The sequence below is a fragment of the Theropithecus gelada genome, chromosome 3 (genome assembly GCF_003255815.1).
Source record: "Theropithecus gelada isolate Dixy chromosome 3, Tgel_1.0, whole genome shotgun sequence".
In the NCBI taxonomy this organism is placed as follows: Eukaryota; Metazoa; Chordata; class Mammalia; order Primates; family Cercopithecidae; genus Theropithecus; species Theropithecus gelada.
This window is the reverse complement of record NC_037670.1, coordinates 28020951-28037423: the sequence shown is the minus strand read 5'-3', so window position 1 is coordinate 28037423 and position 16473 is coordinate 28020951. Positions and strand designations below refer to the sequence as shown.

The following is a 16473-nucleotide window of genomic DNA, read 5'->3' as shown; positions in this document are numbered from 1 at the left end:
TAAAAGTTGACTACTTTGGGTTTTTATATTGTTCTTAACCCTTCAGTCACCATCCTTTCTTGCCAAATGTGAACAACTTTAGAATGTCTAAGGAACCTACTTCTCCAAGCCACTTCTGCCTTCACATCCACAATCTCTGCCTCCTAAGTATCCAAGAAAATCAGTGCATGGGCATGGGACTTAGAGTAGAGATAGGTCACCTTGTCTTTAAACCATGTTTTACTCAATTTTTAATAATGTTCTGCCAGCTCCTTCATGCACCTCTAGTCTCCCGGACCTTCCACCTCAGCTCAGCTGCAAAGAATGTGTTTTCAAGTGGCTTACTTGAGAGTCGACTGGAAAGTTCTGCAGAGAGGGTTGTCATGCCGCTGGCACGTCCAGGTGAAATGGGCGTTGCTGGGTGCACAGAAGGAGAGGCAATGGATCCCAGGTATTGGTAGGACTGATCATAGGACCACGGTGGGGATGGCTGGATCTGCCTTGTATCTGAAGAGAATCAGAAAGGTCAATTATATGTAAAGTGGGGTGGAATTTTAAAAATGTCTTTTAATAAGAAACGAGTGGCCTTTGTGCAAATATGTCACATACATGTATGTGGCCTATGTACCAGGGTTTAATAAGCCTACTCAAGTCCAAGTATCTGCCTCTGTTGGATTATTTCCCTCCAAAAGAGACTGGATTCTTGGAGATTTTCACCTGATACCTATTCCTTCCAAAGGTTTTATTTAATCATGCTAACAATGATGAGAGAAATGGATTACACTTTCAAGGTAGGAGTGTTAATGTCCACACTGTGGAACTGCAGCACTTGAGAACTTCAAGTATCTCATGACTGCTGAGATGATTTCAGCTTTGCCAATAATTAGAATTATCATCATCAGAAACATTTTATAAACTCAGGGGATCACTTATCTGTGTTCGGTAAGAATGTGGAGTTTGGGGCTTTTTTTTTTTTTTTTTAATACCTTTACCTTTGGCAAAAAGTATTCCATGGGCTGGTAAATGTTTTATATTAAGGCGAATTCTCTCCCAAGGATGACAGGAAAGAAGGTCTGGCTGGGAAGCTGGCAATGAGGTCTAATGACTAGTTCACAAACCCAGCAGTAGAACTGGCCCTATCAGCCCAGGCCTTCTGTTTGTCCTTTTCAGGACTTCAAGTTTGCAACTTTTAAAAGTCAGAGTTTTTAGCAGGTATTTTATAGGTTGCCATTATAAGAGGCCTGGGATAGGAAAGAGACAAAAGTCTGACTTCAAAAGATTTAGACAGAATGGATTTTGTCAATTTGACTCCAGTGTTCAAAGGAGTCTTAATTTTCAAAAGCATCATACTGTTTGCAGATGAAAAGGAGGAGGAAAGCCAGCTCTATTCTTAGGCAAATGTGTAAGGAAATTTAAATTGGACACTGTCCCACTAGAAGAGTTTTAACTTCTTTGGAGTTAAACATTAATTTTCTCTTTATGTCCCACCTTTGTGGACAAAGATAACAGTGAACTACCATAACTCCCAAGGGTCTTCACAGCCAGAGCTTCATGATCCTGCAAGTAGCAGTGTAGGAAGAGGAGACTTCTTTCCAATACTGGGTATAAGTTCTGGATAGGTCAGGACACAAAGAAATGAGCTATTTCTACTCATTATAAAATATTCAGATCTGCTTCCTACAGGGGCTTTTCATTTCCAGCAGTTCACATTTGCTTTTCTGTTTATCTCTCTGAAGCTGCCACAGTGGATAACAGAATCAGACATTTGGAGACCCAAATCTTCCTCCCCAGTATTCTCCTGACAGCCTCCCTTCCTCCCTCTCTCATACTGATTCATTTCTTTCTTTTTTGTGTGTGCATGAAAATAACTGATTTTTTAAGTTTAAAAAACCTGGTAGTTCCTGGGCAAATAGTTTAGCTTGGAATCTTTGAAATCTAATATTAAAGAAAGGTCTTCATTTTATTCCAAATTTTAGAGGATTTAAAGAGGTGGCAAGGAACAAAAGAGCTGGTCCATTTTAAACTCAGCAGAAAATAAATGTTCAACCTTGGCTGAAGCTCCTGTGTAATCTTACAGCTAACAGTGTTTCCAATAACTAAAGGCAAACAGAAATAGCAGACTGTTCAGTATTCCCATGCTACTGCAGGTATTTTACTCCAAATGAAAAAAAAACCCATATACTTAGATATTTTGTATAAGTCATGCGTATATACTAGATACACACGTTTACTAAGTGAATATAGAGTACTCCAATATTTTAATCATTTTAAAAGCAAACAAAAGAGGTTTCAGAATTGTCGGAAAGCCCCCCAGGGCGTGAATTGCGGTAGAGTAATTCATGCCTTGTTGTGTAGACAGCCTCACACCTCTAACCCCGTGTCTAAAGCCACACTAAGCATAAAGTATTATGCCATGATTCATGCTCTGTCATGTTTTACTGTAGTGAAAAAGTTGTGCTAGGCTTTTCTAAACTCATAATTAAACCATGCAAACGTTGCATAATATTTCACAGCCTTTAAAAAATATGCTTTGGTAAAATCTTTATGATTAAAGTCCAAGTTCTATGAGTTTTTTTTTTTTTTAAAGACAGGGTTGCAGATTCCACATTTTCTGACTTCACACCATAACTTAGCTTTCCAGGTGTTGGAGGGGGAGATGGCAATAAACACCCTGAAGCCCACCCAACCCCCCACATCAGTTTTCTTTCACGAGACCACAGTGACTTGTGCTTGGGTTCATTGCCAGTGGTGGGCCAGAAGGTGGGGATGGTGAGCCTCTGATGTTGGGGTTTTAGTTGCTGCCTCTTCTGCGTGTGTTACTAATAGAAAACAAAAACAAAAAAGGCCTGATACTATGGTGCATTCTGGGTTTAATATTCATTACTGTCTTTGGTCTGACAGGGCCAACACGAACTCACGGGCCACCCGAGCACTGGACTAACAGGCAGGAGAGGTGGGCTCTGGGTCTTTCTGTCTGGTGAGCAACCGGGTGACCTTGGATTACTCACTTACACTTTCTTATTCTCACCTCTGAAGGGAGATGATCCCTAAATCCTTTCCAATGGTAACAGAGCAGGATTCTAATTCCAATAGGTCCTACACAGTATTTCTTTGTTTTACTTGTACATTAAGCAGAGTGAGGGAAGAATCAGACATGGGGTGAAGAGTGGTGCCTGTAATAATAAATTGGTGTATTCTGGGAAGAGGAAGTAGAGGGGAGTAAGATGGGAGTTATCCAGAAAAGGCCACGGGCTGAGGAAGAGAACCACTGTAAATCATTCTCCAGAGCACAGGGCTACTTGTTCTTGAAAGAGCTGCCTCTGATAAGTGAGTCCATCAAAAGGAACAAAAGCATATTGAACATTTACAGTGTGCCAGGAATGTGCTAATTTACCTGGTAGGAGAGTGATGAATAAGACCAATATGGTCCCTGCCCCACTGGCACTTATAGTCAGTGAAGATCCCAGGACCTTGTGATGCTTGGAAAGGCATCTTCCTGTTGCAGTAATCATTATACTGGGTGTTGCTTCATTCATTCATGTATTCATTCATATGTTCATGAAATTACTTTTTTATTCACTCATATTTCCAACAAACATTTTGGCTTCACTTGGGCCACTGTCTTGGGGACTCACTAGTGAATGGAAGGTTCCTGCCTTCTGGGAGTTACAGCTACTGGGGTGCCTCAGGGCTGTATCTGGGCTAACTGCTAGATTAGCTGCCTAATTTGGACTTGCAAACAGCTGTTCCCAAGGTAGAAACAAGAACCCTAGTGGTATCTATTACATGCTTATGTTCTGCCTCTGAAAGGAGGAGACTAGGGAAAGCACGGAACTTAAATCACAGACAGATTTCAGTTTGCATCCTGTCTTCACCATAAACCAACTGGAAGACCTTAGGCAGGTCACTTATTTTCTCTGGTTCATAGTTAGAATTCTGACTTCAAAGAGTAATAGGAATAAGTGAGATAAACTATATGGAAAGCAAGTATTACAATTTCTGGCCATAGTAAATGCTCAATAAGTCTGAGTAACCTTTATGATGATATTTCTAAAAAGAAAAATCCATGCCAAGGGACTTATCTGACGTTCATTGGTGAGACCACACACATTTGCTCCAGGATAAGGCTCAAGTAGTAGTGTTTTGTTCACAGCTAAAGTCTTGACAGACACACTCTTCAGGCTGGAGAGGAGCTGGGCTCAGGAGATTAAATGGTAAAGGGGGAAGGAGATTGGACATTTGGGATTAGGATGGAGAAGGCAGGAACTCAGTATCTCAACCAACTCATGTTTCCATTAAAAAATACTGGATTCAGGGCCAGGCGTGGTGGCTCCTGCCTGTAATCCCAGCACTTTGGGAGGCTGAGGTGGGTGGATCATGAAGTCAGGAGATCGAGAACATCCTGGCTAACGGTGAAACCCCGTCTCTACTAAAAATACAAAAAATTAGCCGGGCGTGGTGGCGGGCACCTGTGGTCCCAGCTATTCGGGAGGCTGAGGCAGGAGAATGTCGTGAACCTGGGAGGCGGAGCTTGCAGTGAGCTGAGATTGCGCCACTGCACTCCAGCCTGGGTGACAGAGCTAGACTTCGTCTTAAATAAATAAATAAATAAATAAATAAATAAATAAATAATACTGGATTCAAAAAGTTAAATTTAAGCCTTTCTGCATACTGGTTTTCCAGGCTAAATGATGTCTGATGCAGCCACTTTACTGAGGCCATTTTGTGATAGGTTATTTTCAGCTTTTTAATCATCAAATAATGGGTAAAACAGGGACCCCTTTTCACATCCTTGAACCCCATTCCCTTCCATTTGAAATGGGAAGTTAGGGATAAGGTAGAGTTGAAGTTAGTGGTGAGCTCAGAGGTGTACATGGCATATATCACACTAGAAGAAAGGAGAGTGCTTTTATCTTTTGATGCAGCAATATTAAAATGTCTCTAGAGTCAACAGTGACCCTTTTAAATAATTCATATCAGAATGTCCTGCTGCTTCTAGTTTCAGTTCCAAAATGTAAAGAGCTTGAGAGTCATCACTCTTGTTTTTATAAGAAAAAATGCTGAACAAACTGAAAATCCATGACTTTTCTTAAGTCCAATGGAAAGCTGAAGTTGCAGGGCAAACTGCCACCCCAAATTTTGAGAAGCAGGCAAACATAGAGAATCACAGTGAGGTCTGCTTGCTGGGAGCAGAATTTCTGAATTCATAAACTGACGGGAACACTTAATGGTGATTTTGACAGATTGCTAGAGGCTGAGTACAGACTGGTGTGAGAGTAAGACAATCCTGGGGGCTACAGTTTCAGGAGGAAGTGCACTGTTGTGGGTTTTTCATTCAGGAACTCCACCAGATTCTCCCAGGATCCAATATATTATAATAACAGTGGGTTATGGCTGAAAGAGCTTCAGTAGATTGATTATTTAAGGAGGAGTTCATAGAGAAGCTCACAGATAACATGGGAGACAAAAACAAGGACACTAGAGGAATTTGAAGTCTCTGGTACCTTCTGCAAACATTAAATACAGCCCAACTCTTAGGTACATGAAAATAATAACTCACACTAAAGGCCTAAGTTCCTGTTGCCTGATAAATCATATTAAACTTTCAATTAAAAATTACAAGAAAGGCAAGAAAAAACACAGTCTGAAGAGACAAAGCAAGCATCAGAACCAGACCCAGATGTGACACAGAGTTTGGAATTACCAGACAGGGAATTTAACAATGATTAACATGTTAATGGCTCTAATGGAAAAAGAAGACAACGTGCAAGAAGAGATGGATAATGTAGGCCGGGAGATGGAAACTTTTTTTTTTTTTTGAGACAGAGTCTCACTCTGTAGCCCACGCTGGAGTGCAGTGGCGCAATCTCGGCTTACTGCAACCTCCACCTCCTGGGTTCAAGCGATTCTCCTCCTCAGCCTCCTGAGTAGCTGGGATTACAGGCACCTGCCGCCACGCCTGGCTTTTTTTTTTTTTTTTTTGTATTTTTAGTAGAGACAGGGTTTCACCATGTTGGCCAGGTTGGTTTGAACTCCTGACCTCAGGTGATCCACCCACCTTGGCCTTCCAAAGTGCTGGGATTGCAGGCGTGAGCCACCGTGCCCGGCCTGAAACTCTTAACACTCAAAAGGAAATTCTAAAAACCAAAAGCACCCTAACAGAAATGAGGAATGGCTTACTTAGTAGACAGGACATGACAAAGGAAAGAACCAATGAACTCGAAGATACAGAAACTTACCAAACAAAAAGATAAAGAGGAAAAAGAACATCTAAGAACTGTGAGAAAGTTTCAAAAGGTGTAACTGGAATACCAGATGGAGAAGAAAAAGAAAACATTGGAAGAAATATTTGAAGTATTAATGGCTACGAGTTTTCCAAAATTAATGACAGATACCAAACCACAGATCCAGAAAGATCAGAGAACATCAAGCATAATAAATACCAAATCTACACCCAGGCATATCGTATTTAAACTGCAGAAAGCCAAAGAGAAGATAAAATCTTGAAAGAAGCCAGAGAGAGGAAAAAGCCAACACCTTACCCTTAGAGAAACAAGGATAAGAATTACATCATCTTTCTCTTCAGAAACCATGCAAACAGAAAGCAGAATAAATAAAGTGTTGCAACCAAAAAGCTACCAAACTATAATTCTGCATCCAGCAACATTATCCTTCAAAGAAATAAGGATATTTTCTGACAAAACTGGAATAATTCATTGCCAGCTGACCTGCCCTATGAGAAACATTAAAAAGAAGTGCATAAAAAAGGAAGAGCATTAGAAAAGTACTATATTAAGGTACAATGAACCAAGATAAGCCATATTCTGGGCTACAAAACACACTTTAAGATCCTTAAAAGTAAAATTAAGTTTTATTTTTCTTAACTGATCTGAAAGATGATAACTTTACAATAATAGTAACAAGGTATTGGGTGATTGTAGCATGTGGACAAATGAAATAAAAGGCAGTAATGATAGGAAGGAAGAAGTGGTACAGTGTTATTTGATGCTAGATGTAGATTAGTTATACATATACTTTTCAAACTCCAGGGCAATAACTAAAAACATTTTTAAAAAAGAATAATTGATATGCTAACAGGAGATAAAACGGAATCGTATAAGATGTTTAAACCTATAAAAGGTAGAAAAAGATGTGGGGAAGAATCAGGTGCAACAAATATAAAAGTTATAAATATGATTGATACTACTCCAGTTATATTAATAATTAGGTTAAATGTGAATACCCTAAATGCACCAATTTAAAGACAGAGATTGTCAGTGTGGATTAAAAATAAGACCCAACTACATATTGTCTACAAGGGACCTATTTTAAATAAAAATATTCATACAGATTACAAGTAAAGGGATGGAAAAAGATACACCATGCTAACACTGATTGAAAGAAAGCTAGAGCAGCTATATTAATTTTATACAAAGCTGACTTCAGAGGAAGGACAATTTTCAGGGATAAAGAAGGGAATTACATGATGATAATGTGGGTGAATTCTCTAAGAAGACATCATCTTTAATATATGTCCATCTAAAAACTGAGTGTCAAAAAACATGAGGCAAAAACTGATAGAACTACAAGGAGAAATAGGTAAATATGCTATAACAATTGGAGACTTCAACAACCATCTTTCAGTAATTGATACATCAAGCAGGCAGAAAATTAAGACACAGTTGACCTAAACGGTACTACCAGTCAACTTGATCTAATTAACATTTATGGAATATACTGTCTAACAGCAGAATACATATTCTTCAGCTCACATGGCACATTCACCAAGATAAGCCATATTCTGGGCTACAAAACACACTTTAAGATCCTTAAAAGTGTAGAAAGCATACAAAGTATTTTCTCAGACCACATGCATTTAAACTAAAAAGCCAATAATAGATAACTGGAAAATCTCCAAATATTTGGAGATTAAACAACATACTTCTACATTAGCCATGGGTCAAATAAAAAGTCTCAAGAGAAATTAAAAAGTGTTTTGAACTAAATGAAAATACAACTTATTACAATTTTTGGATGCAGACAGAGCAGTGCTTAGAGGGAAATTTATAGCATTGAATACATATACTAGAAAAGAAAGATCCAGAATTAGTCACTGAAGCTTCTGCTTCAGGAGACTGGAGAAAAAAAGCAGTGCGGACCTCAGGCAAGCAGAAGAGAAGAAGTAATAAAAATTAGACTAGGAACCAGTGAAATTAAATACAGGAAAGTATTAGAGAAAATCAATGAAACAAAAAATCTTGTTCTTTGAAAAGTTCAAAACATCCCTCTTTGTCCTCATGCTCCCCACAGGCGCTGGGAGAAGATGGATAGAGACCCCTCCTGACCCTCCTCTGACTGTCCACTCTAGGGTCTTTTAAATACCCACCCTCAGAAGCACCCCTTGAGCACCCTCCTTCATCCTGGGCCTGGAGAAGGTTATAGTTAGAAAGTCCCTTCTTGGTTATGTGGCTGACATCTTTAAAATGCCAGGTCTTTCAGTCATCTCTCAGAGCTATTTAAAAATAAAAGTCACATAGGCCACAGGGTTCTTCTTCCATCTATTTTTGAAAAACCCAAATCTGCTTGGTGAACATATAAACCCAAGGGGCAGCCCTGGTTATTTCCCTGGAGGAATTTTTTCCCTCTTGCAGCCTGGAGGAAGGTAGGGACGTTCCCAGGGTTCCCTCCAAGTTCACCTCAGTCATGGGGAGCTGGTGTAATGCCCTCTTGGAGACCTCAGAACACACAACAGGATGTGACTCAGGACTCAGAGATGTGAGTCAGTTTCCAGGGTGATGTGTTAGGGCGAGCCCCAGTGGTGGTTTGCATCTCACTGTCTGCGACCCCTGGGAAGAAAGGGCTAGGCTCCCCTGCAGGCAAAGGAGGTGACCCCAGATGCTTCCCAGCATCACCTTTCAGAGGTGTGTGATATCAGGGCCTTTCAGAGTCCCTGGGGGTGGGTGACTCTGCTCTGAAAGGGACATTTCCCTGAAAGTTCCACTGTCTTTGAGAAGCAGTGTTTCCTCTGGCCTCTGCAGCAGGGAGCAAAGCTCCGGCACAGCACAAGTAAAGATGATTAGTCACCTATTCCTACTACAGGTACCCCCAGGTAGCAGACACCGGGCTCAGCACACTGTTGCTATATCATTGAAATCCCATGACAACATGAGTCAGTCAGCACCAGCTCTGGATCCTGGAAAAAAGGGAGGTTGTGAAACAGCTCCAGGATTTGCCAACCGTTCGTCTCTGGCTGGCTGCAGACATCTTGGTTAGTCATGTGTAGCTCAGATACATTCATTGTTCCAGCAATTACTTTGAAGGGAAGCAGTCAGACCAAGCCGGGACAGAACCCTGCCTGGGTAGGCTGTTTTAAAGGCCTCAGGTTTTGAGGGATCCCGTCCTCACCGCCAACCTGCCAGCCTGGAAGGTGGCAGGCTGCCTGTGGGAGGGAAGAAGGGAGCCCTGTGGCTGCCTCTCCACCACTCCCTGCTTCCGGGACCCGTATTCATCACCTCGCCGGGGAAGCTTTGTGGCTTTGTGGTCAGGGCCCTGTGAATCAAGAATGCTGGTTCCTCACATCACGCCGCCCCCAACCCTGCTGGTTCTCCCTGGAGTCCTTTTCTTTTGAAACCTCTGTTTCCTCACCTCTAAAAATGGGGGTAACCAGGCTCACTTGCCTCACAGGTGTGAGAGTTAATTAATGTTTGTGGGGCAGCTTTGAGATCCACAGATGAAAGGTGCTCTATAAATGCAAAGTGCAATTCCTCATTAGCACTGTCAGACGGTTCCCAGGGGAAACAGTTCACCCTGCACCATGAGGCTGCTCCCCTCAGCCAGATGAGTCTGAGACGCGTCTGGAAAAAGGCTCCGTATTTAGGCAGAGTTTTTTTGGAGGGAGGGTTCAAGGATAGGTCACTAGCTTCCAGAAAAGATGGGTGTTTTTAGAACATGTCTCATTCTCAGTTGGCATCGTGTCCCTGAGGCGGAGGGAGAGTGGCCTTCGGTGCACACAGCTGGAGGGACCACAGTTCAGAGGGAACAGAAGGCACCTTCTGGTTTCTGCTGCCTCCTCCCTTGCAGACAGATTCTTTCTCTGTACTTTGTTAAATAAACGTTTGTGGCAGACATCTTTTCCATAAGGATGTTCTGCACTTCCCACTTTCTGCACCTCTGCCCCCCCATATACAACTTTCTAGGCCTGAAGGAGCTCTACAGACAGGTTGGATAAATTCCAACACCAGCACATTAGATTCTTGCACGGCCACCCTATTTATTCCCTTCCACTCCTCCATTTCCTCCTTCTCCAGGAGGGTAAAGATGATTTTCTGCTCCCTTCTACTCCTCTAGCACCTTTGCCCTCCTTCTTAGTTCCTTGAAAAAGATAAGCCAGAAATACTGTGTTGAGTGCTCGGATATCTCAAGCAGCTTCCATCCTGGGACTGGATCCTTGGTGGAGAACAAGGATACTCACTCCCATAAAACAAATCACTGACACCTCAAGTGGGAGCTGGGAAGCTTCAAGCAGAAGAGGCACAGCATCCCCCAGGACTGTACAAAGCTAAAGAAACAGAATTTTCTGAAGAGCACTCTATTGAGGTGGCACCTGATATCAAGAGGATTGTGCACGCTCGATGGTCTATGCTTGGAAGGCCCAGGTTGGGAGATCATCATCGCCAACCTGCAGTCCAGGCTGGGCATGGGAGGCCGTGCTTTCCAGCCAGTCTCCACTGTGCTGGCGAGGGGCTGGTGGGATTTCCCAGAGAGGCACCTGTGATACCTCTGGCTAAACAGATACAGTAAGAGCTGTCCCTGGGGCAGATCATATTAAGTAACATGGCTGAGATTTTACCAGAGTCCTTGTAATGCCTTAGGGTGTCAGCAGGCAAGAAAAAAAAAGAAGTGACTATGTTTGGTACTGCAGAGGCTACAAAATGATGAACCCCCTAACCTATGAGTCGTCAGTATTGGAGAATACGATGCTCTTGAGCCCAGCTCAGAGGGAGATCTGTTCCACACAGGTGTGTGTCATGCCAGTTTGCAGCCTGGGCTTCCTCTGGCGACTACCTCATCCATCTCTGCCACTGCCCCAGCCCTCTGCACCCGAGTGCTATCCCTGAGCCAGACCTGTGGTGGGAGAGGCTGAGGGGGCATGGAGCAGAGTGACCCCAGAAGCCCTCCTCTACACAAACCCAACCATGGCTTTCTCAGTGGGCACTCTCCTAGCTGCAGCCTTAGTTTTTACTTTGGCACTTTTTTGATGTTGTAAAATGTTAGAACTGCTTGAAAAATTCTCGAGTGGCTTGAAGCCCAGCGAGCAGTCTCTGTTGTCTTCTGCTCCCATATGACGTGGGCCCTAAGGCAGGCTTACCGGATTTTACGCCAGGGATTCTGGTTTTAAGCAGCAAACACTGAGGATGGCATTCTAATAAAATCAGAAGAAAAACTCATGAATGGGGGGAAAGGAGAATTAAAAACAATAAACATGGCAGATGGCTTAACATGATGCTTTTGTTTGTTCTGGCCCCAAACATTTTCAGGATTTGGGAATCTCATCCCAGAGCTGTCTCTCTAAAAGCCAGAAGGGCTTCAGTAAGGATACAATAAGGGCATAGTTCTGCAGTCTGAGAGATGAGGACAGAGACCCTGGCTTGGCCTCTCACTCACAGTGTGCTCAAGTAACTGAATGCCTTGGAGACTCAGTTTCCCCCCAGGAGGAGACGTTATTGCATCTGCCCCTTAGACTCCTGGAAGGGTGAAACGTGCCCCTCTGCCTTATATTGTCAATGCAGTAGCTGGCACCTTGAAGGCAGGAAACAGTCTTCTCTCCCCTGCCCTTCCAGGAAAGGATAACAGTGTCTGGAGAGCACTGTTGTCTTGGCTGGTTGGTGCTCCAGGTGACAGAAGAGGGAGAGGCTTGGCCCCACAAAGCCACCAGAAACGAGACCTTCCTTAGGCAGCCAGAGTTCCAAGGTGCACTACTCCAGGGTAGTAGCACATGCACTGCTAGGATGCGACGTAAGCCCTTCCTCCCGCAGAGCACCAGCCTCCTCCACAAGGAGCACCGCAGCCACCCTGCAGAACACAGCTGCGTCAGGGCCACACAGCGGTGCTGCACCATGTCAGCCACAACGCAGAATCTGAAAGCTGCATTTTACAAATTGAGGATTCATTGCTCTTTGTCTTGTGAGGTGTGACCCGCAATGAATGACAACCGTTCTTTCTTTAAGAGCTTCCATTGCACGCTCCCAATTTGAAGGATATCCTGACAGGGAAGGAGAGTTCCTCAAGTGGAAGTGCCTCATCCCCTTCAATAAATGCTAGTGAAATCAAGTGTCTGCTTGTGCTCTCCTCCTCTGTTTTTCTCATGCAGTCCTCCCGTCTGACCACCTTGTCACAACTCTTCTTTTCCTACCTGCATCCTCTTCGCCTTGTTTTCCTTTCCCACACATCAGGCCAAGGCTTCTAGAATTCCTTGCAGCAAGAGCTGGAGGACAGAACCTCAGGGAACTGCCCTGTGGGAATGCTTCCTGTCATCTTCTACACGCCCTCTGACCTGGCCACTGCACACAGGTCTTTCACTCTGGCTGCCCCTTCACCTCCAAGAGCTCTGAACGGCTATAAAACTAGGAAGTCTCTGAATGTGCAGAACAATGAGTTTCTCTCTTTCAGTAGGGCCTTGCCACCCTAGTTGTTGTTTTTGTTCCCCCTTCTGATATGCTAGAGATAATGACAGATCCAGGAAGTATATTCTCTTCACACCAGGAGGGACCTTGCCTTACAACTGGAGACCTGCCAGTCGTGTCTTTACTGTCTGTTCTGATGGGCGCTCCTGAGAGGTGGCAGGACAGGCAGCCTTCATTCCTAAACACAGGGCCCTGCAGACCCTCCCGCTCCGGCTTATTTTTCATAGTTCTGGAGGAGTAGTGTGTATTATACCTCTTAAACTCAAGGCTTCTCCATGCACAGGAATAGCCCCCAAGGAATAGCCCTCCAGACCGCCAAGAAATGCCCCCAAGAAACCTCCATGCCCCCGAGAAATAGCTCTCTTGAACCTCTCTATTTTTTGAAGTTTCTTAAATATTTGCCATCAAGCAACAGAGTGAATAAGAGGCTAAAATCTTCCCTTATTTGGTGGCAAGTTCCTGTGCAAGTTTTAAGTTATTTGGAATAATTGGATTTCTTTGGCTTGTGAGCCAAGGGGAATCGCTGTCACTTTCTTCTGTGGTATCAGGCAACTCCCTCTCTCTTCTAAGTTCCCCTGCTGCAGTCTTCTCCACCTTCATGTGAGATCTACACAAGGGGAAGTTGTTCACTTAAGTTTGCAGCCATTTTGCACACCCCAAAGAGTTGACCTTGATGTGAACTAATTGGGATTGCAATAGATTAATAACACAGGTCGGTGAGGTGGAAATTGCAGCATAAAGGAAACATTTGAAGATAAGAGCCATTTGTGCTTTCATAAGCTCATCCCTGGTGCTCTGAACAAAGGACACAAACTAATAAAGTCAGATTCATCTAGGGGCAATCTACACTCACTCACCCCAAACTCTGATTCAGAAAGGCAAATGGAAATCCGCCAGAATTCTTTTAAACTCCAACACAGATCTCGATTTAAAAAAGTGACACACACACAAAACCACCTGGTAATAAGCAGACCTCTGATGATCTAAAGATCCACAGCTTCGTTTATTGACTTAGAGAAAGTAAATGGCATTTCAAATACAACCTTCATACTTTAATAGATGAGGTCACCCTGAGAAAGACGATACTCAGCCCAGCAGTGGGAAACCTCCCTCCAGAGAACTGCTTTGATTTACAAGACCAAGGAAGGCTTTCCCATAGAAGCTATATGCTTGGTCTAAAATGGAAGATTTTTTTTTTAAATTAAATGTAGAGGTTGAGATAGCAGACAACTATGAAACTCTTGCTCAACAAGAGGGATGACCTATGGAAAACAGGAATGCTAGGACCTACAGGACTGAAGGGTCAAAACTGACTTACTACCAAGGTTAGATAGCTAAGTAACTCACATTTTTTTCAGGCATTGAGATCCTGTGTATATTGACTAGAAGATCCTTGTGAATTTCCCAATTACTCTTAAATAGCAATCATCAAACAGGGGTGATTTCTCCTCCAGGGGATTTTTGGCAATGTCTGGAGACATTTTTGGTTGCCATGACTGGGGAAGGGGGAGTGCTATTGTCATCTAGTACGTGGAGGCCAGGAATGCTGCTCAATATCCTACAATGCACAGGATGGTCCCTACAACAGAGAATGACCCTGCCCACAAGATCAAGTGTGCCCTAAAGTGTCAACGAAAACCCTGCTCAGGGAAAGCACACACTGCCACAATGGTTTCAGCTACCATGATGACAAGATGGAAGATGTGACTTCCAGGTGTGGAATGTGACAGCATTGTCCCCGGGGCACAGTACAAATGAACTGAGGGGTATGAGGAGATGAGGTGTGCGGTGAGCACCTTCTGGAGCCCTTGTGAGAATCCTGGGTGGCTGCAGTCATGATGCACCCAGGGGGAAACGCCATCCCTGTGCTAAGGTTTAAGGCGACTGCTCTCTCAGCCTCATGGCCTAGCACCCAGACTTGGAGCTGGCATGTCGAGCCCTGGGTGAGCTGCAGGTGTGAACTACCAACAAGATTGCTCCTGAGCTGACCGTTGGCTTTGCCATCTGGGAAGGGACAGGCTGGCGCTTGCCTCTCCTGGGCTTCCTGGGCATGAGTCACATGTAACTAGATAATGATGCAAATCACTGTCAACATTTCTTAAGGTTTCATTCCAATGTCTCACAGAATGATAGAGCAGAAAGCAACCTCCGAGACAGCAGAGACAACCATGCCAGCCCCATCTCAGAAAAAGCTGCAGTGCGGAATGGTGAAGGGACTCCCTCTATTCCCCACAGCAGATCAGCAACAGAGCAGGGACAGACCTTCTGGCTCTTTGTAGACGACTGCTTTAACTACATGATAGTTAGAAACTATAACCCTCCCATCAGTCTAGTTACCATATACTGACAAAACAAAAAGACCTAGCTAAACCTCAAAAAAAGATAGAAGTCATTGGAAAGCACATTGGCCAGATGGTTCTGGTGGGGGGCACCTTTGCCTGCTTATAGCTCTGTGAGATCCTCAGCTTGGTCAGATGGACTGGGAAGTCCTAACTTCATTTATGTCTTCTCTCCAGCCTGAAACTATGCCAAAACAATCCCAAATCTCAAATAAAAGTTGGTGTCTGTTGCTGTAAATGTACAAATAACCCAAAGTCAAAATTAGGGATGGAGGTTACCATTCCTTTTGCTTTCTGTGTGTTGAGGTGGTCGTGGGGAGGAGGAAGGCTTTCAGGGACGAGCAGACGTCGACAGGGATCACATTGTCACCTGTGTGCGCCTTTTCTTCTAATGGCCTTAAACTGCCAAGTGGCTGCAACTGCAACGTGCTGACTTTAAACCCTTTTATGGAAAGCACCATCCCCTTTTTGACTAGCATCACTTAAAATAATGAGTTAGATGCACTTGTATTATTCTGTCTTTCAAGTGGATTAAATGCACAGGCTCGCTCTCCTCCAGTCTCGCAAGCTTTGGCCTGGCTGTCTGAACCTCCAGATTAGACTGATGAGCACATGCCAGACGGCAATGAAACGCAATTACCCAGGCAAACTTTTGAAGGATTTGAGCCCTGGGGCACAGGCTGTTTACGAAAGACTAAAAGCACCGTTTGTGCTGAGCAGGACCAGTTGCCTCCGTCTTTTCCAGTTCTGGATCCTGCCTGCCACTGGACTGCAGGCAGGATTTCTGGGGGCCTGATAACATCAGGCTTCTGTCCGCACCTCAGCACCTCAGGGTCTTTGCTCTGTTTTTCAACAAGAAAATGCAAGTACCAACAAAAGCCTATTATAACATCTCCCTTTGTGTTCACTGACTCTCTCTCTCTCATTGATTTATTTTTTTGTATTGTGTACTACCCCGAAAAAATGCAGCCAGGGATCATCCTATAGCTGACTGGCTGTGTAACTTCTTTGGAAATGAACAGCCTTTCCAAAAAACAGGAACTTCCCGTCTCCTTTGAAAAAAAATTAAAAAGCAAACCAGTTTCAACAGCACCTCTGAATTACTTACCCCTTGATTTGAACCAAAGAGGTTTCAGAGGAACAGAAGTGAAGGGAAGAGAAGACAAAGAATGGGCAAAGGGAAGGTTGATAAGGAAAGTGACCACGTCTCCCCTCTGCTGACCCACATTTTTGTTTGTTTGTTTGTTTGAGTCAACCGAGGGTGACACAGAGGTGTTGGAATGGTTCTTCATCCAACCAGCTGAAAATTAAAATGTAATTCTGCTAGGAGAATGGTGGGGAGGGGAGGGATTGGGGAAGCTCCCTTGGCTTTTGTAGTTGGTGTGAAGGAAGCACCAAGTGAAGCCAGCAGGATGGCAGCACTGAAATGCTCCAGGGCTGGGGCTGGGGGTCCTGAAGCCCCCACCATAGGG

At 43.8% G+C, this 16473-nt stretch overlaps 1 protein-coding gene across 3 annotated transcripts in view; it reads right to left on the bottom strand.

Annotated features, from left to right (window-relative positions):
• Positions 1-16473, bottom strand: part of RUNX1 (runt related transcription factor 1) — a 261247-nt gene that overhangs the window by 11224 nt on the left and 233550 nt on the right. For all 3 annotated transcript variants that reach the window (XM_025379064.1, XM_025379066.1, XM_025379065.1), the window contains one exon: positions 325-486. In XM_025379064.1, coding sequence (XP_025234849.1) covers positions 325-486 — 162 coding nt within the window. The remainder of the gene's footprint in view (positions 1-324; positions 487-16473) is intronic.